This window comes from Salmo salar, chromosome ssa13 (assembly GCF_905237065.1).
Source record: "Salmo salar chromosome ssa13, Ssal_v3.1, whole genome shotgun sequence".
In the NCBI taxonomy this organism is placed as follows: Eukaryota; Metazoa; Chordata; class Actinopteri; order Salmoniformes; family Salmonidae; genus Salmo; species Salmo salar.
The window spans coordinates 11,624,543-11,652,458 of NC_059454.1; the positions used below are offsets into that span (position 1 = coordinate 11,624,543).

Here is a 27,916-nt window from a genome sequence, read left to right on the forward strand (position 1 = left end):
GATGTGATGGGGGGTGAGATGGTGTGGGGTGAGGTGATGTGGGGTGAAGTGGGGTGAAGAGGGTGAGGTGGTGTGGGGTGAAGAGGGTGAGGTGGTGTGGGGTAAAGAGGGGTGAGGTGGTGGGTGTGGGGTGAAGAGGGGTTATATGAGGTGGTGAGGGGAGGGGTGAGGTGGTGTGGGGTGAAGGGGGGTCAGGTGGTGTGAAGAGGGTGAGGTGGTGTGGGGTAAAGAGGGGTGAGGTGGTGTGGGGTGAAGAGTGGTGATGTGAGGTGGTGAGGGCTGAAGGGTGAGGATGTGGGGTGAAGGGGGGTGGCTTGGGGTGACGAGGGGTGATGTGAGGTGGATTCGGGGTGAGGTGATGTGGGGTGAAGGGGGTGAGGTGATGTGGGGTGAAGTGGTGTGGGGTGAAGAGGGTGGTGTGGGGTAAAGAGGGGTGGTGTGGGGTAAAGAGGGGTGGTGTGGGGTAAAGAGGGGTGAGGTGGGGTGAAGAGGGGTGAGGTGGGGTGAAGAGGGGTGAGGTGGGGTGAAGAGTGGTGATGTGAGGTGGTGAGGGGAAGGGTGGGTGGGGTGAAGGGGGGTGGCTGGGGTGACGAGGGGTGATGTGAGGTGGATTCGGGGTGAGGTGGGGTGAAGGGGGTGAGGTGATGTGGGGTGAAGTGGTGTGGGGTGAAGAGGGTGGTGTGGGGTAAAGAGGGGTGAGGTGGGGTAAAGAGGGGTGAGGTGGGGTGAAGAGGGGTGAGGTGGGGTGAAGAGGGGTGATGTGAGGTGGTGAGGGGTGATGGGTGAGGTGGGGTGAAGAGGGGTGATGTGTGGGGTGGGGTGAAGAGGGTGAGGTGGCGAGGGGTGAAGTGGTGTGGGGTAAAGGGGGGTGCAGGGCTGTGGGGTGAGGTGGTGTGGGTTGAAGAGGGTGAGGTGGTGTGGGGTGAAGAGGGGTGATGTGAGGTGGTGAGGGGAGGGGTGATGTGGGGTGAAGGGGGGTGAAGTGGTGTGGGGTGAAGGGGGGTGGTGTGGGGTGAGGTGATGTGGGGTGAAGAGGGGTGAGGTGGTGTGGGGTGAAGAGGGGTGAGGTGGTGTGGGGTGAGGGTGATGTGGGGTGAAGAGGGGTGAGGTGGTGAGGTGGTGTGGGGTGAAGAGGGGTGGTGTGGGGTGAAGAGGGGTGAGGTGGTGTGGGGTAAAGAGGGGTGAGGTGGTGTGGGGTAAAGAGGGGTGAGGTGGTGTGGGGTAAAGAGGGTGAGGTGGTGTGGGGTAAAGAGGGGTGAGGTGGTGTGGGTTGAAGAGGGTGAGGTGGTGTGGGGTGAAGAGGGTGAGGAGGGGTGGGGTAGGAGATCCAGGGGTCAGCTGATCACCATATGAATGACCTTTGGTTCACCTGTTAGCCTGTGTTCTCTACCTTCTGTTCCACAGCACCATGTACACTCACCGGGTTCATTTGCATTTATCAGAGATATTATTCAAAGTATTTCAACTGTCATTCATGGAGGACAATGTTCTTGAGAGCCAGTAAAGTATATAGGGAACATTCACTGAATAGATACAGTATGTCTTCATGTGAAATGGTGAGATGACTGCTGTGTTTGTCTAGGGGGGGAGGGTCTGTTTGTCTGGGGGGAAACCTGTGGGTCTGGACAATGTAGTTGTGTTAGTGTTTTGGCCTGTCCTTGGACCAGCTCCCCCCATGCAGAGCTAATCTCTTTAGTGTTTATTCTGGTCCTCTGGACCGCTCCATCGCCCCGGCACCATCACAGGAGGGTAATAGGTAGTACAGTACCACGAGACCGGGCTAAACCGGACCAGACCAGAGACACGTGCTCTCTGTCTTTCAGCAGGCACTAGACAGAAAGGAATTGGCTCAGATTAAAGTTCACGTGTTTTATTAGAATCCATTTTTTTTAATCTCCACATTTTCATATTTTCAAAAGAACACCTTGTGATAATGTCTGACAGTCCTCTCTCCTTTTTTTAGGAGGACGTTTCCCAGAGGCCCCGGTAAAGCATATCTTGTCCATTTCCCTGTGTAGTGGTCCCCTCTGGCAGAGGATTGCTTTCGACTTGCAGACACTTTCACTGCTCAATGGCATAACCAAACACTGGGTGAGAGAGTACAGACACTAGCCCACAGGAGAAAATCATCCCTTTCTTACAGCACACTCCCTCTCCCCCAAAATCCTCCCCTGTCTCCCAGGCCTTTTATCCCTCTCAGAGAGCCCCTCCCTGGGGTCATGCCTATCCTACTCAATGCCGACGCCTCCTTCAGCTCCAAGCAGGAGCTGCTGGACCTCCAGGACAGCCCCATGGGCCCCTCCCTAGAGACACCCAGCCCTGTGGACTCTCAGAAGGACAGCCCCATGGGCCCCTCCCTAGAGACACCCAGCCCTGTGGACTCTCAGAAGGACAGCCCAGTGGGTTCAGGCCCCGGCAGCCACATCATCCTCACCAGGGCTGCTACCCCACTGCCTGGACAGCTTTACATGGGCGAAGCGCCCGCGGAGACCCCACTGGGCCTCACATTCATCCCCACAGACTCAGCAGGGATGTGTGGCTGGGGGGCTCTGACACCCCGAGTCATCCAGACCTTCAACACCCCTCGCTGGGTACTGTTCTTCCTGTGTGTGGCCTCCTTCCTCCAGGGCATGATCATCAACGGCTTCATCAACACCGTGGTGACCTCAATAGAGAGGCGCTTTGACCTGCGCAGCTACCAGACCGGGCTCATCGCCAGCTCTTACGACATCGCTGCCTGTGTGTGCCTGGCCTTCGTCAGTTACTTTGGTGGGACGGGGCACAAGCCTCGCTGGCTGGGCAGTGGGGTGCTGGTCATGGCGCTAGGATCTCTTGTGTTCGCCCTGCCTCACTTCACCACTCCCCCGTACCAGGTAAGCATGCCCGAGCGGACAGGGGTGTGCACGGGGAACCGTACCAGCCCGTGCCATGAGAGGGAGGGCGGGGGCCTGTCCAGCTACCGCTTTGTCTTCATGCTGGGCCAGTTCTTGCATGGGGTGGGAGCCACGCCCCTCTACACTCTGGGCGTCACCTACCTGGACGAGAACGTCAAGTCCAGTTACGCTCCGGTGTACATCGGTGAGTCACTACGCACAACACTCTGACCATCGTTCTGATCTCTTTATGAGATGTATTTCCTACGCTTTCATGTTAATTCATGTGGTGCATGTCTTTGTCATCCTCTAGAGAAAAGTTTCCATTGTTTTTAATAACGGTACAATGTTTCATTTAAACGTAAAACAAAAATACAAGGACCTGTAAACTGCAGATCACAGCTTACTTGATTTTTATATGGTGTAGACTATCGTCTTACTACTCTTCTTCTCTCTGTGCTGGCGGTGTTTGTGGTGGCTGACTGATACCGTGTCCTGGATGTGTTTGTGGTGGCTGACTGATACCGTGTCCTGGATGTGTTTGTGGTGGCTGACTGATACCGTGTCCTGGATGTGTTTGTGGTGGCTGACTGATACCGTGTCCTGGATGTGTTTGTGGTGGCTGACTGATACCGTGTCCTGGCGGTGTTTGTGGTGGCTGACTGATACCGTGTCCTGGATGTGTTTGTGGTGGCTGACTGATACCGTGTCCTGGATGTGTTTGTGGTGGCTGACTGATACCGTGTCCTGGCGGTGTTTGTGGTGGCTGACTGATACCGTGTCCTGGATGTGTTTGTGGTGGCTGACTGATACCGTGTCCTGGATGTGTTTGTGGTGGCTGACTGATACCGTGTCCTGGATGTGTTTGTGGTGGCTGACTGATACCGTGTCCTGGCGGTGTTTGTGGTGGCTGACTGATACCGTGTCCTGGATGTTATTGTGGTGGCTGACTGATACTGTGTCCTGGCGGTGTTTGTGGTGGCTGACTGATACCGTGTCCTGGATGTGTTTGTGGTGGCTGACTGATACAGTGTCCTGGATGTGTTTGTGGTGGCTAACTGATACCGTGTCCTGGATGTGTTTGTGGTGGCTGACTGATACCGTGTCCTGGAGGTGTTTGTGGTGGCTGACTGATTCCGTGTCCTGGATGTGTTTTTGGTGGCTGACTGATACCGTGTCCTGGATGTGTTTGTGGTGGCTGACTGATACCGTGTCCTGGATGTGTTTGTGGTGGCTGACTGATACTGTGTCCTGGAGGTGTTTGTGGTGGCTGACTGATACCGTGTCCTGGATGTGTTTGTGGTGGCTGACTGATACCGTGTCCTGGATGTGTTTGTTGTGGCTGACTGATACCGTGTCCTGGATGTGTTTGTGGTGGCTGACTGATACCGTGTCCTGGATGTGTTTGTGGTGGCTGACTGATACCGTGTCCTGGATGTGTTTGTTGTGGCTGACTGATACCGTGTCCTGGATGTGTTTGTGGTGGCTGACTGATACCGTGTCCTGGCGGTGTTTGTGGTGGCTGACTGATACCGTGTCCTGGAGGTGTTTGTGGTGGCTGACTGATACCGTGTCCTGGCGGTGTTTGTGGTGGCTGACTGATACCGTGTCCTGGCGGTGTTTGTGGTGGCTGACTGATACCCTGTGTGAATTTTATCCATGTGGTCTCTTCTACATTAGGTGTGTGTGTGTGGATGGTCAAAGACCACAGACAAATAACACAGCAGCCACCAGAATACTGTGAGACTTGTCAAACAAGGGTGGAATGACAGGAAACAGGATGTGCAGATGAGAGCAGAGTCTGATTCATTGGTGTGAGGGTCATTTGGCTGACTCATGAGATATAGCCGAGAATGACTCACTAACTACACTAGCGTTAGATGTGAAATCATGAGTGTAGAGAGGATTGTATCTAGTGGATCGGAATGGCAATTTTTAACTCCATAAGGGTGACAGACTGTTTACACCCCTGTTGATTGGTTGTTGAATACAGTTGTTGAAATTGGATGTGGGTAACGTTATGTCATTATGTCTCCAACTGAACTCCAACAGACAAGTCCCAGAAACCCCTGCTTACATCTGTTCTCTATTGACCTGACATCATACAGGATCAAAGTCACGTCCAGAATCAGGCCTGCGATTCTGACCATCCTTTACCCCTCCCATCTTTCCATTCAGCACTTTCCCCACAGACATCAATAATATGCCTTTGAATTGTGCCTCTCCCCTGCTTTTTTCCTTTGAGGCAATAGAAGAAAATCGCCATTTCAATGACCTCAGTGAGAACTCAGTGAATGGACTGTCTGTCTCTGTCAGCTTATTGATCAAAATAAACAACATGTATGAAAACCAAACTATCAAAGTAGGAACAATGAGGTCTTATAACCTGGTTGAGGCAGGAACAATGAGGTCTTATAACCTGGTTGAGGCAGGAACAATGAGGTCTTATAACCTGGTTGAGGCAGGAACAATGAGGTCTTTTAACATGGTTGAGGCAGGAACAATGAGGTCTTATAACCTGGTTGAGGCAGGAACAATGAGGTCTTATAACCTGGTTGAGGCAGGAACAATGAGGTCTTATAACATGGTTGAGGCAGGAACAATGAGGTCTTATAACATGGTTGAGGCAGGAACAATGAGGTCTTTTAACATGGTTGAGGCAGGAACAATGAGGTCTTTTAACATGGTTGAGGCAGGAACAATGAGGTCTTTTAACCTGGTTGAGGCAGGAACAATGAGGTCTTTTAACCTGGTTGAGGCAGGAACAGTTGTATTGTATGTATTAAGGATCTCCATTACCTGTTGCCAAGGCAGCAGCTACTCTTCCTGGGGTCCAGCAACATTCAGGCAGTTATAGACAGTTTAAAATGTTTCATAACACTTTTCACAACACATTAAGTGTGTTCCCTTAGACCACTTCTCTACACGCACGTACACATGGATTTTGTTTTGTAGATATTAGCTGTTTTTTTATCTGATTCTACTGCTTGCATGAGTTACTTAATGTGGAATAGATTTCCATGTATTCGTGACTATGTAGTACTGTGCGCCTCCCATAGTCTGTTCTGGACTTGGGGACTGTGAAGAGACCTCTGGTGGCATGTCTTGTGAAGAGACCTCTGGTGGCATGTCTTGTGAAGAGACCTCTGGTGGCATGTCTTGTGAAGAGACCTCTGGTGGCATGTCTTGTGAAGAGACCTCTGGTGGCATGTCTTGTGAAGAGACCTCTGGTGGCATGTCTTGTGAAGAGACCTCTGGTGGCATGTCTTGTGAAGAGACCTCTGGTGGCATGTCTTGTGAAGAGACCTCTGGTGGCATGTCTTGTGGGGTATGAACAGGTGTATGAGCTGTGTGCTAGTCATTTAGACAGACAGCTCGGTGCTTTCAACATGTCAATACCTCTCATAAATACAAGTAGTGATGAAGTCAATCTCTCCTCCACTTTGAGCCATGAGAGATTGACATGCATATCATTAATTTAGCTCTCTGTGTACTTTTAAGGGACAGACGTGCTGCCCTGTTCTGAGCCAATTGTAATTTTCTGAGGTCCCTCTTTGTGGCACCAGACCACATGACTCAACAGTCGTCCAGGTGCGACAAAACCAGGCCTGTAGGACCTGCCTTGTTGATAGTGTTGTTTAGAAGGTAGAGCAGCGCTTTATTATGGACAGACTTCTCCCCATCTTAGCTACTGGTGTATCAATAGGTTTTGACCATGACACTTTACAATACAGGGTTACTCCAAGCAGTTTAGTCACCACATTATTTATTACAATATTTAGTTGAGGTTTAGGGTTTAGTGAATGATTTGTCCCAATTACAATGCTTTTAATAACAATGAGGGGAAGTAGGAAGTCCCTAACTGATGCTCTTTTCTGGTCTGTCTGTCTGGCTTCTCAGGGATCTTCTATACAGCAGCCATCGTGGGTCCAGCAGCAGGGTACCTTCTAGGAGGATACTTCCTCAACATCTACACAGAGATCCACATGATGTGAGTACCTCTGTCTGTCTGTCTGCCTCCACCTATCATACCTCTTGACTCAGCTCAGAGGAACAGCTTCTTAATCCGTCTGTATTTACTGTATCTGATTCAGCTGGACCCATAGACTGTATAAAAATGATTTCACCTTAAAAGGGGAAATGCCTTCCTACAGATATACAATAGTACCCTCTAGTGATATACAGATATACAATAGACTCCAGCCATCCTAGTCATAGACTTGTATTCGGCGCATGTGACAAATAACATTTGATTTGAGTGGCAATTCTACAGATATACAATACTACCCTCTAGTGGCCATTCTACAGATATACAATACTACCCTCTAGTGGCCATTCTACAGATATACAATACTACCCTCTAGTGGCCATTCTACTGATATACAATACTACCCTCTAGTGGCCATTCTACTGATATACAATACTACCCTCTAGTGGCCATTCTACAGATATACAATACTACCCTCTAGTGGCCATTCTACTGATATATAATACTACCCTCTAGTGGCCATTCTACTGATATACAATACTACCCTCTAGTGGCCATTCTACAGATATACAATACTACCCTCTAGTGGCCATTCTACAGATATACAATACTACCCTCTAGTGGCCATTCTACAGATATACAATACTACCCTCTAGTGGCCATTCTACTGATATACAATAGTACCCTCTAGTGGCCATTCTACTGATATACAATACTACCCTCTAGTGGCCATTCTACAGATATACAATACTACCCTCTAGTGGCCATTCTACAGATATACAATACTACCCTCTAGTGGCCATTCTACAGATACAATACTACCCTCTAGTGGCCATTCTACAGATACAATACTACCCTCTAGTGGCCATTCTACAGATACAATACTACCCTCTAGTGGCCATTCTACTGACATACAATACTACCCTCTAGTGGCCATTCTACAGATATACAATACTACCCTCTAGTGGCCATTCTACAGATATACAATACTACCCTCTAGTGGCCATTCTACTGACATACAATACTACCCTCTAGTGGCCATTCTACAGATATACAATACTACCCTCTAGTGGCCATTCTACAGATATACAATACTACCCTCTAGTGGCCATTCTACAGATATACAATACTACCCTCTAGTAGCCATTCTACAGATATACAATACTACCCTCTAGTGGCCATTCTACAGATATACAATACTACCCTCTAGTGGCCATTCTACAGATATACAATACTACCCTCTAGTGGCCATTCTACAGATATACAATACTACCCTCTAGTGGCCATTCTACAGATATACAATACTACCCTCTAGTGGCCATTCTACAGATATACAATACTACCCTCTAGTGGCCATTCTACAGATACAATACTACCCTCTAGTGGCCATTCTACAGATACAATACTACCCTCTAGTGGCCATTCTACAGATATACAATACTACCCTCTAGTGGCCATTCTACAGATATACAATACTACCCTCTAGTGGCCATTCTACTGATATACAATACTACCCTCTAGTGGCCATTCTACAGATATACAATACTACCCTCTAGTGGCCATTCTACTGATATACAATACTACCCTCTAGTGGCCATTCTACAGATACAATACTACCCTCTAGTGGTCCTTTGCAGTGTAACATTTACTCATAATTCTCAATAAATAATCCAATGCTCTCGACTTCATTATTGTCCATCTCGCAACTTTTTGTCCTCTTCGTCATATTCTGTGCCCCTTCCCTGTGTGTAGGACGGAGCTGACTCCAGAGAACCCTCTGTGGGTGGGGGCCTGGTGGATTGGCTTCCTGGCAGGAGGCGCAGCAGCGCTGGTCGTCGCCCTGCCCATCCTGGGTTACCCACGCCAACTACCAGGTTACTGACCAACTTAATGTCACTTCACCACCACAGAACCCAACACATCCCAATCATATCAGTCTTTGACATCAACATATATATCTGTATTTTCTCCCCCTTTGTCTGTCCAGGCTCTCAGAAGTATGTGGCCATGCGTGTATCTGAGGCCCACCAGCTGAAAGATGGCAGTCAGGCCAGTGCATCAGACCCTCAGTTTGGGAAGTCAGTGAAAGACATGCCTAGGTACAGTAGGTGACCCTACCCTTTACGATACAGAAGGAACCAAGCCTTCCACTCTCCTTGTCCCCTGACCCTGTCCCCTTACCCTGTCCCCTTACCCTGTCCCCTTACCCTGTCCCCTTACCCTGTCCCCTGACCCTGTCCCCTGACCCTGTCCCCTTACCCTGTCCCCTGACCCTGTCCCCTGACCCTGTCCCCTGACCCTGTCCCCTTACCCTGTCCCTGTCCCCTACCCTGTCCCCACTACCCTGGCCCCTACCCTGTCCCCTACCCTGTCCCCTACCCTGTCCCCTTACCCTGTCCCCTGACCCTGTCCCCTGACCCTGTCCCCTGACCCTGTCCCCTGTCCCTGTCCCCTGTCCCTGTCCCCTACCCTGTCTCCACTACCCTGTCCCCTACCCTGTCCCCTTACCCTGTCCCCTTACCCTGTCCCTGTCCCCTTACCCTGTCCCCTTACCCTGTCCCCTACCTTGTCCCCTACCCTGTCCCCTTACCCTGTCCCCTGACCCTGTCCCCTTACCCTGTCCCCTTACCCTGTCCCCTTACCCTGTCCCCTGTCCCTGTCCCCTTTCCCTGTCCCCTTACCCTGTCCCCTTATCCTGTCCCCTTACCCTGTCCCCTTACCCTGTCCCCTTACCCTGTCCCCTTACCCTGTCCCCTTACCCTGTCCCCTTACCCTGTCCCCTACCCTGTCCCCTACCCTGTCCCCTTACTCTGTCCCCTTACCCTGTCCCCTTATCCTGTCCCCTTACCCTGTCCCCTTACCCTGTCCCCTACCCTGTCCCCTACCCTGTCCCCTTACCCTGTCCCCTTACTCTGTCCCCTTACTCTGTCCCTGTCCCCTTACCCTGTCCCCTTACCCTGTCCCCTTACCCTGTCCCCTTACCCTGACCCTGTCCCCTGACCCTGTCCCCTTACCCTGTCCCCTTACCCTGTCCCCTGTCCCTATCCCCTACCCTGTCTCCACTACCCTGTCCCTGTCCTCTTACCCTGTCCCTGTCCCCTTACCCTGTCCCTTGCCCTGTCCCCTTACCCTGTCCCCTTACCTTGTCCCCTTACCCTGTCCCCCTTCCCTGTCCTCTTACCCCGTCCCCCGTCCCTGTCCTCTAACCTTGTCCTCTAACCCTGTCCTCTAACCCTGTCCCCTTACCCTGTCCCCTTACCCTGTCCCTTACCCTGTCCCCTTACCCTGTCCCCTTACCCTGTCCCCCTTCCCTGTCCCTGTCCCCTTACCTTGTCCCCTTACCCTGTCCCCTGTCCCTGTCCTCTTACCCTGTCCCCTGTCCCTGCCCCCTACCCTGTCCCCTACCCTGTCCCCTACCCTGTCCCCTTACCCTGTCCCCTTACCCTGTCCCCTTACCCTGTCCCTGTCCCCTTACCCTGTCCCTGTCCCCTTACCTTGTCCCCTTACCCTGTCCCCTGTCCCCTTACCCTGACCCTGTCCTCTTACCCTGTCCCCTGACCCTGTCCCCTGACCCTGTCCCCTTACCCTGTCCCCTGACCCTGTCCCCTGACCCTGTCCCCTGACCCTGTCCCCTGACCCTGTCCTCTTACCCTGTCCCCTTACCCTTTCCCCTTACCCTGTCCCTGTCCCCTTACCCTGTCCCTGTCCCCTTACTCTGTCCCTGTCCCCTTACCCTGTCCCCTTACCCTGTCCCTGTCCTCTTACCCTGTCCCCTACCCTGTCCCCATACCCTGTCCCTTACCCTGTCCCCTACCCTGTCCCTACCCTGTCCCCTACCCTGTCCCTACCCTGTCCCCTACCCTGCCCCTCTACCCTGTCCCCTACCCTGTCCCTTACCCTGTCCCCTGGCCCTGTCCCCTTACCCTGTCCCCTTACCCTGTCCCCTTACCCTGTCCCCTTACCCTGTCCCCTGTCCCTGTCCCCTTACCCTGTCCCCTTACCCTGTCCCCTTATCCCTGTCCCCTTACCCTGTCCCCCTTACCCTGTCCCCTTATCCTGTCCCCTTACCCTGTCCCCTACCCTGTCCCCTTACTCTGTCCCCTTACCCTGTCCCCTTACCCTGTCCCCTTACCCTGTCCCCTTACCCTGTCCCCTACCCTGTCCCCTTACCCTGTCCCTGTCCCCTTACCCTGTCCCCTTACCCTGTCCCCTTACCCTGTCCCCTTACCCTGTCCCCTGACCCTGTCCCCTTACCCTGTCCCCTTACCCTGTCCCCTTACCCTGTCCCTATCCCCTACCCTGTCTCCACTACCCTGTCCCCTGTCCCTGTCCTCTTACCCTGTCCCTGTCCCCTTACCCTGTCCCTTGCCCTGTCCCCTTACTCCTGTCCCCTTACCTTGTCCCCTTACCCTGTCCCCCTTCCCTGTCCTCTTACCCTGTCCCCCGTCCCTGTCCTCTAACCTTGTCCCCTAACCCTGTCCTCTAACCCTGTCCCCTTACCCTGTCCCCTACCCTGTCCCCTTACCCTGTCCCCTTACCCTGTCCCCTTACCCTGTCCCCTGTCCCTGTCCTCTTACCCTGTCCTCTTACCCTGTCCCCTTACCCTGTCCCCTGTCCCTGCCCCCTACCCTGTCTCCTACCCTGTCTCCTACCCTGTCCCCTACCCTGTCCCCTTACCCCTGTCCCCTTACCCTGTCCCCTTACCCTGTCCCTGTCCCCTTACCTTGTCCCCTTACCCTGTCCCCTGTCCCCTTACCCTGACCCTGACCCTGTCCTCTTACCCTGTCCCCTTTCCCTGTCCCCTTACCCTGTCCCTGTCCCCTTACCCTGTCCCTGACCCTGTCCCCTGACCCTGTCCCCTTACCCTGTCCCCTTACCCTGTCCCCTGACCCTGTCCCCTGACCCTGACCCTGTCCTCTTACCCTGTCCCCTTTCCCTGTCCCCTTACCCTGTCCCTGTCCCCTTACCCTGTCCCTGTCCCCTTACCTTGTCCCCTTACCCTGTCCCCTGTCCCCTTACCCTGACCCTGACCCTGTCCTCTTACCCTGTCCCCTTACCCTGTCCCCTTACCCTGTCCCTGTCCCCTTACCCTGTCCCCTGACCCTGTCCCCTTACCCTGTCCCCTTACCCTGTCCCCTGACCCTGTCCCCTGACCCTGTCCCCTGACCCTGTCCCCCTACCCTGTCCCCTACCCTGTCCCCTTACCCTGTCCCCTTACCCTGTCCCCTGACCCTGTCCCCTTACCCTGTCCCCTACCCTGTCCCTTACCCTGTCCCCTTACCCTGTCCCCTACCCTGTCCCCTGACCCTGTCCCCTTACCCTGTCCCCTGACCCTGTCCCCTGACCCTGTCCTCTTACCCTGTCCCCTTACCCTGTCCCCTTACTCTGTCCCTGTCCCCTTACCCTGTCCCCTTACCCTGTCCCCTACCCTGTCCCCTACCCTGTCCCTTACCCTGTCCCCTACCCTGTCCCTACCCTATCCCCTACCCTGTCCCTACCCTGTCCCTACCCTGTCCCCTACCCTGTCCCTTACCCTGTCCCTTACCCTGCCCCCTACCTTGTCCCCTTACCCTGTCCCCTGGCCCTGTCCTCTTACCCTGTCCCCTACCCTGTCCCCTTACCCTGTCCCTTACCCTGTCCCTTACCCTGTCCCCCTTCCTTTCCCCTTCCTGTCCCCTGTCCCTGTCCTCCCACCCTGTCCTCTTACCCTGACCCTGTCCCCTGACCCTGTCCCCTTACCCTGTCCCCTTACCCTGTCCCCTTACCCTGTCCCCTTACCCTTACCCTGTCCCCTACCTTGTCCCCTTACCCTGTCCCCTTACCCTGTCCCCTTACCCTGTCCCCTTACCCTGTCCCCTTCCCTGTCCCCTTACCCTGTCCCCTTACCTTGTCCCTGTCCCCTTACCCTGTCCCCCTACCCTGTCCTCTTACCCTGTCCCTGGCCCCTACCCTGTCCCCTTCCCTGTCCCCTTACCCTGTCCCCTTACCCCTTCCCTGTCCCCTTACCCTGTCCCCTTACCCTGTCCCTTACCCTGTCCTCTTACCCTGTCCCTGTCCCCTACCCTGTCCCCTTATCCTGTACCCTTACCCTGTCCCCTTACCCTGTCCCCTTACCATGTCCCCTTACCATGTCCCCTTACCCTGTCCCCTTATCCTGCCCCCTTCCCTGTCCCCTTACCCTGTCCCTGTCCCCTTACTCTGTCCCTGTCTCCTTACCCTGTCTCCTTACCCTGTCCCCTTACCCTGTCCCCTTACCCTGTCCCTCTACCCTGTCCCCTTACCCTGTCCCCTTAACCTGTCCCCTTACCCTGTCCCCTTACCCTGTCCCCTACCCTGTCCCCTTAACCTGTCCCCTTACCCTGTCCCCTTACCCTGTCCCCTACCCTGTCCCCTTACCCTGTGCCCTACCCTGTCCCCTTACCCTGTCCCCCTACCCTGTCCCCTGGCCCTGTCCTCTTACCCTGTCCCTGTCCTCTTACCCTGTCCCCTTACCCTGTCCCCTACCCTGTCCCCTTACCCTGTCCCTGTCCCCTTACCCTGTCCCTTACCCTGTCCCTTACCCTGTCCCCTTCCTTTCCCCTTCCTGTCCCCTGTCCCCTGTCCTCTTACCCCTGTCCCTGTCCTCTTACCCTGTCCCCTTAACCTGTCCCCTTACCCTGTCCCCTTACCCTGTCCCCTTACCCTGTCCCCTTACCCTGTCCCTTCACCCTGTCCCCTTACCCTGTCCCCTTACCCTGTCCCCTTACCCTGTCCCCTGTCCCCTTACCCTGTCCCTGTCCTCTTACCCTGTCCCCTTACCCTGTCCCCTTACCTTGTCCCCTTACCCTGTCCCCTTACCCTGTCCCCTTACCCTGTCCCCTTACCCTGTCCCCTTACCCTGTCCCCTTACCCTGTCCCCTTACCCTGTCCCCTTACCCTGTCCCCTTACCCTGTCCCTGTCCTTACCCTGTCCCTGTCCCCTTACCCTGTCCCCTCACCCTGTCCCCTTACCCTGTCCCCTTACCCTGTCCCCTTACCCTGTCCCCTTACCCTGTCCCCTTACCCCTGTCCCTTACCCTGTCCCTTACCCTGTCCCCTCACCCTGTCCCCTTACCCTGTCCCCTTACCCTGTCCCCTTACCCTGTCCCCTTACCCTGTCCCCTTACCCTGTCCCCTCACCCTGTCCCCTTACCCTGTCCCTTCCTTACCCTGTCTCCTTACCCTGTCCTTACCCTGTCCCCTACCCTGTCTCCTTACCCTGTCCTTACCCTGTCCCCTTACCCTGTCCCCTTACCCTGTCCCCTTACCCTGTCCCCTTACCCTGTCTCCTTACCCTGTCCCCTTACCCTGTCCCCTCACCCTGTCCCCTTACCCTGTCCCCTTACCCTGTCCCTTTCCTGTTTTTAAATGGTGAGAGAATCGCAACACCTGGTAGAGAGAGGCTGTAAGACAGAATGAGTTGCATTATGGGTGCTGTCTGTTACGTCATGACACGTCACAATTTAACGTACAGCGTCGGAGGGGTCCGTTTTTTAAAAAACTTTTCTCCAATACTATTGGTCCATTACCATGTCAATCAACGCTTGAATAGAAACGTAGTTCACACCCCAGATTGTGACGTCAACACAGTCACTACAGTCCCATTCGTTTTCATTGCAGCCTCATTTGAATGTCGCTGTTGCGCAAATTTGTTCGGAATGGGGTTAGTCACCGTTATTCACCTTTTTAAAGGCAATGTTTCTGCATTCACAGGAAATCAGGCATATGTCGGCTCAATGTCAATTGCGCTATAGCACGGCTCTTCTGCGGCGCCAGATTGAATCTAGGTCTTATGTAAGCATAGTGTTGTTATCCCTCCTAGCGTAGCCACTGGGTTTACTATGGGTACATTTAGCCGCACTTGAGCTCACAAAGCAGATTCTCCATGGCAACAGGGGATTACTGAGAGGAAACAGGACAAAGACTACATTGTGTTATATAACATGGTAGTAAAGTATCTCGGAGTAGGAGGGCTGATCTAGGATCTGTCTGAATCAGTTTACACTAGTAGAAAAATATTGTTCCAAAAGGGTTCTGTGGCTGTCCCCATAGGAGAACTCTTTTTAGTTCCAGGTAAAACCCTTTTTGTTTCCAGGTATAACTCTATTGAGGTCCATGTAGACCCCTCTGTGGAAAGGGTTCTACATGGAACCCAAAAGGGTTCTACCGGGAACCAAAAGGGTTTCTTCAAAGGGTTCTCCTATGGGGACAGCTGAATAACCCTTTTTGGTTGTAGATGGCACATTTTTTTCTAAGAGTGTATTCATATAGAGTATATTTAAAAGGGAAAAGTGATCGTGGACTCTGAGATGTTGTGGATACGGACCCAGGTCTCTGTGTTGGAGCTTATGGATAAGCTTTACTTTAATTAACAACTGAAGATCTTACTAAGGAAATAACCCCACTCACTCTCTCTGTATCTCTCTCTTTCACTCTCCCTTCTCGCTCTCTCTCTCTCTCACTCTCCCTTCTCGCTCTCTCTCTCTCTCACTCTCCCTTCTCGCTCTCTCTCTCTCTCACTCTCCCTTCTCGCTCTCTCTCTCTCACTCTCCCTTCTCGCTCTCTCTCTCTCTCACTCTCCCTTCTCGCTCTCTCTCTCTCTCACTCTCCCTTCTCGCTCTCTCTCTCTCTCACTCTCCCTTCTCGCTCTCTCTCTCTTTCACTCTCCCTTCTCGCTCTCTCTCTCTTTCACTCTCCCTTCTCGCTCTCTCTCTCTCTCTCTCTCTTTCACTCTCCCTTCTCGCTCTCTCTCTCTCTCTCTCTTTCACTCTCCCTTCTCGCTCTCTCTCTCTCTCTCTTTCACTCTCCCTTCTCGCTCTCTCTCTCTCTCTCTTTCACTCTCCCTTCTCGCTCTCTCTCTCTCTCTCTCTTTCACTCCCCCCTTCTCTCTCTCTCTCACTCCTCCCTTCTCTCTCTCTCTCTCTCTCTCTCTCTCTCTCTTTTTCACCCTCCCTTCACTCTCCCTTCTCGCTCTCTCTCTCTCTCTCTCTCTCTCTCTTTCACTCTCCCTTCTCTCTCTCTCTCTCTCTCACTCTCCCTTCTCTCTCTCTCTCTCTTTCACTCCTCTCTCTCTCTCTCTCTCTTTCACTCCTCCCTTCTCTCTCGCTCTTTCTCTCTCTTTTTCACTCTCCCTTCACTCTCCCTTCTCTCTCTCTCTCTCTCTCTCTTTCACTCTCCCATCTCTCTCTCTTTCACTCCTCCCTTCTCTCTCGCTCTCTCTCTCTTTTTCACCCTCCCTTCACTCTCACCCTCCCTTCTCTCTCTCTTTCACTCTCCCTATCTCTCTCTCTTTCACTCTCTCTCTCTCTCTCTCTCTCTCTCTCTCTCTCTCTCTCTCTCTCTCTCTCTCTCTCTCTCCTCTCTAGGTCAGTGTTGCTCCTGCTGAAGAACCCTCCCTTCCTCTTCCTGTGTCTGGCGGGGGCCACAGAGGCCACCCTCATCGCTGGCATGTCCACCTTCGGCCCCAAGTTCCTGGAGTCTCAGTTCAGCCTGAGTGCGTCTGAGGCAGCTACCTGGTTTGGTGAGAGAGAGTCAGAGCACTAACTCCACCCCAACACAAACATGCACTTACAGGCTGTAATAGCCTGCCGTTTCCTGGGCATCTTTTTATTCATTATTGCCATAGGTATATGTTTAACTGGTACTCCTTACTGCTGGTACTCCGTACCGGACCTTACCGACTTACTTTCACCCCTGCATGCACCGGCAAAATAAATAGTTGCTGTATGCCGTACCTTTTCACAATAATTCATACAAAGATGCCAAGGAAACGGCAGGCTAATACCCTAGTATTTATCATCAGCGCATGTCTGTCGATTATCTTTCTTTTGTTTTATTGACTTGAAAACTGTGGTGTGATTCAATGATAAAAGTGACATTTTGTGAAGGCAGAGGTGCACCAACAGCTGTGGATGCATCCATACAGGTTACAAGTGTAGGCCTTTTCATTAGCTCAGCTGTGGATGCATCCATACAGGTTACAAGTGTAGGCCTTTTCATTAGCTCAGCTGTGGATGCATCCATACAGGTTACAAGTGTAGGCCTTTTCATTAGCTCAGCTGTGGATGCATCCATACAGGTTACAAGTGTAGGCCTTTTCATTAGCTCAGCTGTGGATGCATCCATACAGGTTACAAGTGTAGGCCTTTTCATTAGCTCAGCTGTGGATGCATCCATACAGGTTACAAGTGTAGGCCTTTTCATTAGCTCAGCTGTGGATGCATCCATACAGGTTACAAGTGTAGGCCTTTTCATTAGCCTCGTTGGTGTATTGTTACAGATGACTCATCACATGGCGGGTGCACAGTGCTCTGTCTGGATGCAGGAAGGACTCCAGAGTCCATGTCCATGCGTGGGTAGTCAGTCTTTTTGACAATAAGATGAAAACATCATGACTGGTTGTGTTTATGACACATTAAAAGGTCATATATTTGAAAAGTTAACTAACAGATCTTTACTGTTAGGCCCACAGAGATCATATTGAATTAACAGGGATTCTATTTGTAATTCTATCCATGAATAAAGAACTATTGGTCACCTACCAGGAAGAAATGAAACCTACTTTCACCCCTGAGTGCATGTGACATATGTGAAACCCTTCCTCTTATGAGGTGTTTTCACGTATGACGTTCTCCTATTCGCTTTCCTGGAGCGTTTGTCAGAATTCTACTGAATCATTTTTGAAAGACCTGAAAATAACCACTTCAGGATGTGATGTCATTCTACATGACGTTAGCAAGCTTGTTTACAATGGGACGTCACAATACGTGGTGCTCTGGATCTTGGGCCTGCTACTCGCACAGGTCCAGGATTTGTTTCAGCCTGGATTCGTTTACGTTCCACACATGCTTTAAAGAGCGGATCAGGGAACCGAACGCTCCAGGATCTGGATCATACAGGGGATTATGGGAAAGCACCCTTAGTCACAGTCCTACCATTTAGCTAGTTATACCTCCATCCTTATCCCTTAGCCGCAGTCCTACCATTTAGCTAGCTATACCTCCATCCTTATCCCTTAGCCTCAGTCCTACCATTTAGCTAGTTATACCTCCATCCTTATCCCTTAGTCGCAGTCCTACCATTTAGCTAGTTATACCTCCATCCTTATCCCTTAGTCGCAGTCCTACCATTTAGCTAGTTATACCTCCATCCTTATCCCTTAGTCGCAGTCCTACCATTTAGCTAGTTATACCTCCATCCTTATCCCTTAGCCGCAGTCCTACCATTTAGCTAGTTATACCTCCATCCTTATCCCTTAGCCGCAGTCCTACCATTTAGCTAGTTATACCTCCATCCTTATCCCTTAGCCGCAGTCCTACCATTTAGCTAGTTATACCTCCATCCTTATCCCTTAGTCGCAGTCCTACCATTTAGCTAGTTATACCTCCATCCTTATCCCTTAGTCGCAGTCCTACCATTTAGCTAGTTATACCTCCATCCTTATCCCTTAGCCGCAGTCCTACCATTTAGCTAGTTATACCTCCATCCTTATCCCTTAGTCGCAGTCCTACCATTTAGCTAGTTATACCTCCATCCTTATCCCTTAGCCGCAGTCCTACCATTTAGCTAGTTATACCTCCATCCTTATCCCTTAGTCGCAGTCCTACCATTTAGCTAGTTATTCCTCCATCCTTATCCCTTAGTCGCAGTCCTACCATTTAGCTAGTTATTCCTCCATCCTTATCCCTTAGTCGCAGTCCTACCATTTAGCTAGTTATTCCTCCATCCTTATCCCTTAGTCGCAGTCCTACCATTTAGCTAGTTATACCTCCATCCTTATCCCTTAGCCGCAGTCCTACCATTTAGCTAGTTATTCCTCCATCCTTATCCCTTAGTCGCAGTCCTACCATTTAGCTAGTTATACCTCCATCCTTATCCCTTAGCCGCAGTCCTACCATTTAGCTAGTTATACCTCCATCCTTATCCCTTAGTCGCAGTCCTACCATTTAGCTAGTTATTCCTCCATCCTTATCCCTTAGTCGCAGTCCTACCATTTAGCTAGTTATTCCTCCATCCTTATCCCTTAGTCGCAGTCCTACCATTTAGCTAGTTATTCCTCCATCCTTATCCCTTAGTCGCAGTCCTACCATTTAGCTAGTTATACCTCCATCCTTATCCCTTAGCCGCAGTCCTACCATTTAGCTAGTTATTCCTCCATCCTTATCCCTTAGTCGCAGTCCTACCATTTAGCTAGTTATACCTCCATCCTTATCCCTTAGTCGCAGTCCTACCATACACATGGTATTAACCTTCCCTCTCCTCCCACCAGGCTACATGGTACTAACCTTCCCTCTCCTCCCACCAGGCTACATGGTACTAACCTTCCCTCTCCTCCCACCAGGCTACATGGTACTAACCTTCCCTCTCCTCCCACCAGGCTACATGGTATTAACCTTCCCTCTCCTCCCACCAGGCTACATGGTATTAACCTTCCCTCTCTTCCCACCAGGCTACATGGTATTAACCTTCCCTCTCCTCCCACCAGGCTACATGGTATTAACCTTCCCTCTCCTCCCACCAGGCTACATGGTATTAACCTTCCCTCTCTTCCCACCAGGCTACATGGTACTAACCTTCCCTCTCCTCCCACCAGGCTACATGGTGGTACCCGCGGGTGGAGGGGGCACTTTCCTGGGCGGCTACATTGTGAAGAAGCTGAACCTCCGTTGCCGTGGCATCGTTAGGTTCTGCATGGTGTGTGCCGTCATCAGTCTTCTTGCCATCTTCATCTTCCTCATCCACTGTCCCAACGTCCCCATGGCCGGGGTGACTTCCCCCTACCGCACCAACCTGCCACCGGGTCATCAGTACAATGAACAGTATGAGCCAGCCCACAACCTCCGCAACAGGTAAGCCCAGACCAGGCCCGGTGGAATATTTGACATTATTTTGTCTTACCCATTATACATTATAATCATTATTTTGAGTACAAAGAAGTGGAAGTTAGCAATACAGACTGGTAGGGTTGAGACAGTCATGGAATTGTGCATGAGGGGTAATTGGCAATCCAAATGACCAAGGTCTCCGTAATAACCTTTGGGACGGCAGGTAGCCTAGTGGTTAGACCGTTGGACTAGTAACTAAAAGATTGCCGGATCGAATCCCTGAGCTGACAAGGTGAAAATGTGTCTTTCTACCCCTGAACAAGGCAGTTAACCCACTGTTCCCTCATTGTAAATAAAAATGACTTCTTAACTGACTTGCCTAGTTAAGTAATGGTTACATGTAAAAAAAAAAATTGCACAAAGAAAATTCTAATTACATATATTCTGTACCAGTCAAAAGTTTGGACACACCTATTCATTCAAGGGTTTTTCTTTATTTTGACTATTTTCTACATTGTAGAATAACAGTGAAGACATCAAAACTATGAAATAACACATATGGAATCATGTAGTAATCAAAAAAGTGTTAAACAAATCAAAATATATTTTATATTTGAGATTCTTCAAAGTAGCCTTGATGACAGCTTTGCACACTCTTGGAATGCTCACAACCAGCTTCACCTGGAATTATTTTCTAACAGTCTTGAAGGAGTGTCCACATGCTGAGCACTTGCTGGCTGCTTTTCCTTGGACTCTGCGGTCCAACTCATCCCAAACCATCTCAATTAAGTTGAGGGCTGGTGATTGTGGAGGCCAGGTCATCTGATGTAGCACTCCATCACTCTCCTTCTTGGTAAAATAGCCCTTACACAGCCTGGAGGTGTGTTGGGTCATTGTCCTGTTGAAAAACAAATGATAGTCCCACTAAGCGCAAGCCAGATGGGATGGTGTATCGCTGCAGAATGCTGTGGTAGCCATGCTGGTTAAGTGTGCCTTGAATTCTAAATAAATCACAGACAGTGTGACCAGCAAAGCACCATCACACCTCCTCCTCCATGCTTCACGGTGGGAACCACACATGCGGAGATCATCCGTTCACCTACTCTGTGTCTCACAAAGACGCCGCGGTTAGAACCAAAAATTGGACTCATCAGACCTAAGGACAGATTTCCACCGGTCTAATGTCCATTGCTCGTGTTTCTTGGCCCAAGCAAGTCTCTTCTTATTATTGATGTCCTTTAGTAGTGGTTTCTTTGCAGCAATTCGACCATGAAGGCCTGATTCTGACTCTCCTTCCAGACTCACATTAACCATCTCCAATCCAAAATTAAATCTAGAATCGGCTTCCTATATCGCAACAAAGCATCCTTCACTCATGCTGCCAAACATGCCCTCGTAAAACTGACCATCCTACCGATCCTCGACTTCGGCGATGTCATCTATAAAATAGCCTCCAACACTCTACTCAACAAATTGGATGCAGTCTATCACAGTGCCATCCGTTTTGTCACCAAAGCCCCATACACTACCCACCACTGCAACCTGTACGCTCTCGTTAGTTGGCCCTCGCTTCATACTCGTCGCCAAACCCACTGGCTACAGGTTATCTACAAGTCTCTGCTAGGTAAAGTCCCCCCTTATCTCAGCTCAATGGTCACCATAGCAGCACCCACTCGTAGCACGCGCTCCAGCAGGTATATCTCACTGGTCACCCCCAAAGCCAATTCCTCCTTTGGTCGCCTTTCCTTCCAGTTCTCTGCTGCCAATGACTGGAACGAACTGCAAAAATCACTGAAGCTGGAGACTCATATCTCCCTCACTAGCTTTAAGCACCAGCTGTCAGAGCAGCTCACAGATCACTACACCTGTACACAGCCCATCTGTAAACATTCCATCTATCTACCTCATTCCCATACGGTATTTATTTATTTATCTTGCTTCTTTGCACCCCAGTATCTCTACTTGCACATTCATCTTCTGCACATCTACCATTCCAGTGTTTAATTGCTATATTGTAATTACTTCGCCACTATGGCCTATTTAATGCCTTAACTCCCTTATCTTACCTCATTTGCACTCACTGTATATATACTTTTTTGTTTTCTTTTGTTGTACTGTATTATTGACTATGCTTTGTTTATTCCATGTGTAACTCTGTGTTGTTGTATGTGTCGAATTGCTATGCTTTATCGTGGCCAGGTCGCAGTTGTAAATGACAACTTGTTCTCAACTAGCCTACCTGGTTAAATAAAGGTGAAATTACAAAAATAAAAAATTCATGCAGTCTCCTCTGAACAATTGATGTTGAGATGTCTCTTACTTGAACTCTGTGAATCATTTATTTGGTCAGCAATCTGAGGCTGGTAACTCTAATGAACTTATCCTCTGCAGCAGAGGTAACTCTGGGTCTTCCTTTCCTGTGGCGGTCCTCATGAGAGCCAGATTCATCATAGCGCTTGATGGTTTTTGCAACTGCACTTTAAGAAACTCTCAAATTTCATGACATTTTCTGGAATGACTGACCTTCATGTGTCACGCTCGTAGAAAAGGTCGGACCAAGGCGCTGCGTGATTTGAGTTTCACATATTTATTTAAAGTGAAACTCAGAAAACAACATACAACGAACGTGAAGTCGTAGTGCTCAACACACTAACACAAAACAATATCCCACAACCCAGGTGGGAACAATGGAGAACTTAAGTATGATCCCCAATTAGAGATAACGAACATCAGCTACCTCTAATTGGGAACCATACCAAGAGCACCAACATAAAAATGAATAGACTAGAACACCCCCTAGTCACGCCCTGACCTACAACACCATAGAGAACCAAGGGCTCTCTATGGTCAGGGCATGACAGTACCCCCCCCAAAGGTGCGGACTCCGGCCGCAAAAACCTGAAATCAAATGTTGAGGGTACTGGGGTGACTAGTCTCGGTGGCGGCTCTGGTGCGGGTCGCCGCCCCCGCCCAGGCCCCGGATCCGGCCATGACGCCGGGTTGAATGCCGTGCCTGGACTGGGCACCGGTGCAGAGGAGGGCTCCAGCCATGAAGCTGGGTTGGCCGCCGTGCCTGGACTGGGCACCGGCGCAGAGGAAGACTCCGGCCTTGGAGCGGGACTGGACGCCGTGCCTGGACTGGGCACCGGCGCAGAGGAAGACTCCTGCCATGGAGCGGGACTGGACGCCATGCCTGGACTGGGCACCGGCGCAGAGGAAGGCTCCGGCCTTGGAGCGGGACTGGATGCCGTGCCTGGACTGGGCGCAGAAGGAGTCTCCTGCCAGGGAGCGGGACTGGACACCGTGCCAAGACTAGGCATCGGCGCAGGTTGCACCGGACTGATGACACGCTCCTCCGGTCGAGTGCGTGGAGCCGGCACAGGACGCTCCGGGCTGGAGAGGCGCACTGGAGGCCTAGTGCGTGGAGCCGGTACAGACTTCACCAGACTGCTGACAGGCTCTTCAGGTCGAATGTTGAGTAGAACACACTTGACCAACATCTCTCTCCCCCAACTTCTCCATCTCCTCCCTGACGGTCTCTTCCCTCTGCTCAACAGCCAGCTCCATGTGCCCCCCCCCCCCAAAAAGTATCTTGAAGACACGCTTGCTCTGTAGCCTACTCCTTGCTAACTCTTCTCTCCGGTATCCCTCATTGCACTCCTCCATCAACTCCCATTCGGGCTCTGGCACTCTCCGCTGCTCAGCCGACCACCCCTCGTGCCCCCCCCAAAAAAAAAAATCTTGGGGTTTCTGTGGCCGCGGTCCACGGGGTCGTCACTGTCCTTCCTGATTTCCTGGCGACTCCCGCCAAGGAAGGGTCTCGCATCCTCCCATGATCTCTTCCCCGGTCCAACTCACTTTTCCCTCCGTTGCACGCTGCTTGGTCCCTTTGTGGTGGGATATTCTGTCACGCTCGTAGGAAAGGTCGGACCAAGGCGCAGCGTGATTTGAGTTCCACATATTTATTTAAAGTGAAACTAAGAAAACAACAAACATACAATGAACGTGAAGTTGTAGTGCTCAACACAGTAACACAAAACAATATCCCATAAAGCAGGTGGGAACAGGGAACCCTTAAGTATGATCCCCAATTAGAGACAATGAACATCAGCTGCCTCTAATTGGGAACCATACCAAGAGCACCAACATAGAAATGAAAAGACTAGAACACCCCCTAGTCACGCCCTGACCTACAACACCATAGAGAACCAAGGGCTCTCTATGGTCAGGGCGTGACATCATGTCTTAAAGTAATGATGGACTGTTGTTTCGCTTTGCTTATTTGAGCTGTTATTTCCATAATATGGACTTGGTCTTTTACCAAATAGGGATATCTTCTGTATACCACCCTACCTTGTCACAACACAACACAACTGGCTCAAACACATTAAGAAGGAAAGAAATTCCACAAATTAACTTTTAACAAGGCACACCAGTTAATTGAAATGCATTCCAGGTGACTACCTCATGAAGCTGATTGAGAGAATGCCAAGAGTGTGCAAAGCTGTCATCTAGGGTGGTTATTGAAGAGTCTCAAATATAAAGTATATTTTGATTTGTTTAACACTTTTTTTGGTTACTAAATGAATCCATATGTGTTATTTCATAGTTTTGATGTCTTCACTATTATTCTACAATGTAGAAAACAGTAAAAATAAAGAAAAACCCTTGAATGAGTCAGTGTGTTCTAACTTTTGACCGCTACTGTAGATTTTAGTTATTTTTGTACGCACATTTTCTAATTTCCTCTGTTCCTGACTACATGTGCTGCCATATAAATAGAATGAATAGATCGGTCGTCCCCATTCAAGTCAATGATGTGTCAAGAGGGTGTACAGCTGTGACTTTTCGTAGCAGTTTAGGAGAGCATTTTAGCTAACCCTAACCCTTTTCCTAACCTTAACCTAAGTCTTCTCACCTGCCATGTTAATTATCCTAACCTGCTGCTGTCACGCCTGCTCCCGCTCTCCCTCTCTGGCGCTCGAGGGCGCCAGGCTGCCCTTCATTACACACACCTGTTACCATCATTACGCGCAGCTGCGCTCATTGGACTCACCTGGACTCCTTCCCTTTGTTGATTGCCCCGTCTATAACTGTCTGCTGCCCAGTTTGTTCCCTGTGTCAGCATTGATGTTGTTATTTTCCCCTGTCCAGACGCTTGTCCTGTTCCATGTTCGTTGCTCATTAAATGTTCTACATGCTTCTCGTCTACAAGCGTCAAGCCTCACAGCTGCGTAAATTCTCTTAACCTGTTACGTAAAAGAAACTTCCGGTCATACCTGTACTCCCTGTAGTCAGAATCTCAATTTGGGCAACAGGAGTGTCTGAATAGTCTCTCCCTGTGTGTACCAATAGGAGCAAAGCTAGAAGTAAAAGCGAAGTTAAAGATGGGAAGGTTAAGACAACTTAATAATTCCATGCTGTTCGAAAATGAACACATTCATGGGAATCCAGCACTGTTGCTGGATTCTACAGATTTAGCAGTGAAAACATTATCAGCAGTTGAGAAATCCACGAATAAAGTGGCTGTAAATTAGTTTTAAACGTCTAAATGAATAAAATGACAGTAAAGCAGTTATGTTCACTGAGTAGTTAGCTGAAATTCACTATGATTGTGTTTATTTTTCACTTTCTCTCGCTCTCTCTCTCTCTCTGTGTCTCCTCTCTCTCTGTCTCCTCTCTCTCTCTCTCTTGCTCTCTCTGTCTCTGTCTCTCACTCTCGGTCTCCTCTCTTTCTCTCTCTCTGTCTCCTCTCTCTCTCTCTCTGTCTCCTCTTTCTCTCTGTCTTCTCTCTCTCTCTCTCTCTGTCTCCTCTCTCTTTCTCTCTGTCTCTCTCTCTGTCTCCTCTCTCTCTCTCTCTGTCTCCTCTCTCTCTCTCTGTCTCCTCTCTCTCTCTCTGTCTCCTGTCTCCTCTCTCTCTCTCTGTCTCCTGTCTCCTCTCTCTGTCTCCTGTCTCCTCTCTCTCTCTCTCTGTCTCCTGTCTCCTCTCTCTCTCTCTGTCTTCTCTCTCTGTCTCCTCTCTCTCTCTCTCTCTGTCTTCTCTCTCTCTCTGTCTCCTCTCTCTCTCTCTCTCTCTCTCTCTCTCTCTCAGCTCTTGGTTGGGGGACAACCTGATGGTGAGATGTAATGCAGACTGTCACTGTTTACGAGAGCTCTATAACCCAGTCTGTGGAGCCGACGGTGTGATGTATTACTCCCCTTGCCATGCAGGCTGCAGCACAATCAACCACACAGAGGTCTCCACAGGTAGACAGGTAACCAACCAACTGTTCAGCAAAGATCTCACTTAAATTAGTTAATGAAGATGAACGGTAGTCTGTCAGTATACATGTTCACTCTGTGTGACTGTCCCTTCTGTGTGACTGTCCCTTCTGTCAAATGAAATTGTATTGGTCACATACACATGGTTAGCAGTGTGTTAATGAAGAAAAATGTATTGCGAGTGTAGCGAAATGCTTGTGCTTCTAGTTCTGACAGTGCAGTAATATCTAACAAGTAATCTAACAATTCCCCAACAACTACCTAATACACATAAATCTAAGTAAAGGAATGGAATAAGAATATGTACATATAAATATATGGTTTAGCAATGGCCAAGCGGCATAGGCAATGTGCAATAGATGGTATAAAATACAGTCTATACATATGAGATGAGTAATGTGAGATATGTAAACATCATTAAAGTGACATTATTAAAGTGACTAGTGATCCATTTATTTAAGTGGCCAATGATATCAAGTCTGTATGTAGGCAGCAGCCTCTCTGTGTTAGTGATGGCTGTTTAACAGTCTGATGGCCTTGAGATGGAAGCTGTTTTTCAGTCTCTCGGTCCCAGCTTTGATGCGCTGTGGCGCCTTCTTCAACACACTGTCTGTGTGGGTGGACCATTTCAGTTTATCCGTGATGTGTACGCTGAGGAACTTAAAACTTTCCACCTTCTCCACTACTGTTCCGTCGATGTGGATAGGGGGGTGCTTCCTCTGCTGTTTCCTGTAGTCCACGATCATCTCCTTTGTTTTGCTGACGCTGAGTGAGAGGTTGTTTTGCTGACACCACACTCCGAGGGCCCTCACCTCCTCCCTGTCTCATCGTTGTTGGTAATCAAGCCTACAAGTGTCGTCTGCAAACTTGATGATTGAGTTGGAGGCGTGAGTGGCCACGCAGTCATGGGTGAACAGGGAGTACAGGAGGGGGCTGAGCACGCACCCTTGTGGGGCCACAGTGTTGAGGATCAGTGGAGATGTTGTTTCCTACCTTCACCACCTGGGGGCGGCCCGTCAGGAAGTCCAGGACCCAATTGCACATGGCGGGGTTGAGACCCAGGGCTTCTAGCTTAATGATGAGCTTGGAGGGTACTATAGTGTTGAATGCTGAGCTATAGTCAATGAACAGCATTCTTACATACAGTTGAAGTCGGAAGTTTACATAAACTTAGGTTGGAGTCATTAAAACTAGTTTTTCAACCACTCCACAAATGTTTTGTTAACAAACTATAGTTTCGGCAAGTCAGTTAGGACATCTACTTTGTGCATGACACAAGTAATTTTTCCAACAATTGTTTACAGACAGATTATTTCACTTATAATTCACTGTATCACCAGTGTATCATCCAGTGGGTCAGAAGTTTACATACACTAAGTTGACTGTGGCTTTTAGCAGCTTGGAAAATTCCAGAAAGTGAAGTCATTGCTTTAGAAGCTTCTGATAGGATAATTGACATATTTTGAGTCAATTGGAGGTGTACCTGTGGATGTATTTCAAGACCTACCTTCAAACTCGGTGCCTCTTTGCTTGACATCATGGGAAAATCAAAAGAAATCAGCCAAGACCTCAGAAAAAAATTGTGACCTCCACAAATCTGGTTCATCCTTGGGAGCAATTTCCAAACGCCTGAAGGTACCACGTTCATCTGTACAAACAATAGTACTCAAGTATAAACACCATGGGACCACGCAGCCGTCATACCGCTCAGGTAGGAGACGCATTCTGGTTCCTAGAGATGAACGTACTTTGGTGCGAAAAGTGCAAATCAATCTCAGAACATCAGCAAAGGAACAGGTACAACAGTATCTATATCCACAGTAAAACGAGTCCTATATCAACATAACCTGAAAGGCCGCTCAGCAAGGAAGAAGCAACTACTCCAAAACTGCCAGAAAAAGCCAGACTACGGTTTGCACCTGCACATGGGGACAAAGATCATACTTTTTGGA

General features: G+C 50.1%; 1 protein-coding gene across 4 annotated transcripts in view; it reads left to right on the forward strand.

The window, feature by feature from the left end:
• LOC106566442 (solute carrier organic anion transporter family member 4A1) overlaps positions 1–27,916 on the forward strand; it is a 74,009-nt gene that overhangs the window by 33,677 nt on the left and 12,416 nt on the right. For all 4 annotated transcript variants that reach the window (XM_014134480.2, XM_045692934.1, XM_014134482.2 and 1 more), the window contains exons 2-8: positions 1,964–3,078; positions 6,774–6,864; positions 8,614–8,735; positions 8,849–8,960; positions 16,245–16,399; positions 19,472–19,727; positions 25,795–25,957. In XM_014134480.2, coding sequence (XP_013989955.1) covers positions 2,220–3,078; positions 6,774–6,864; positions 8,614–8,735; positions 8,849–8,960; positions 16,245–16,399; positions 19,472–19,727; positions 25,795–25,957 — 1,758 coding nt within the window. In that variant the 5' untranslated portion in view covers positions 1,964–2,219. The remainder of the gene's footprint in view (positions 1–1,963; positions 3,079–6,773; positions 6,865–8,613; positions 8,736–8,848; positions 8,961–16,244; positions 16,400–19,471; positions 19,728–25,794; positions 25,958–27,916) is intronic.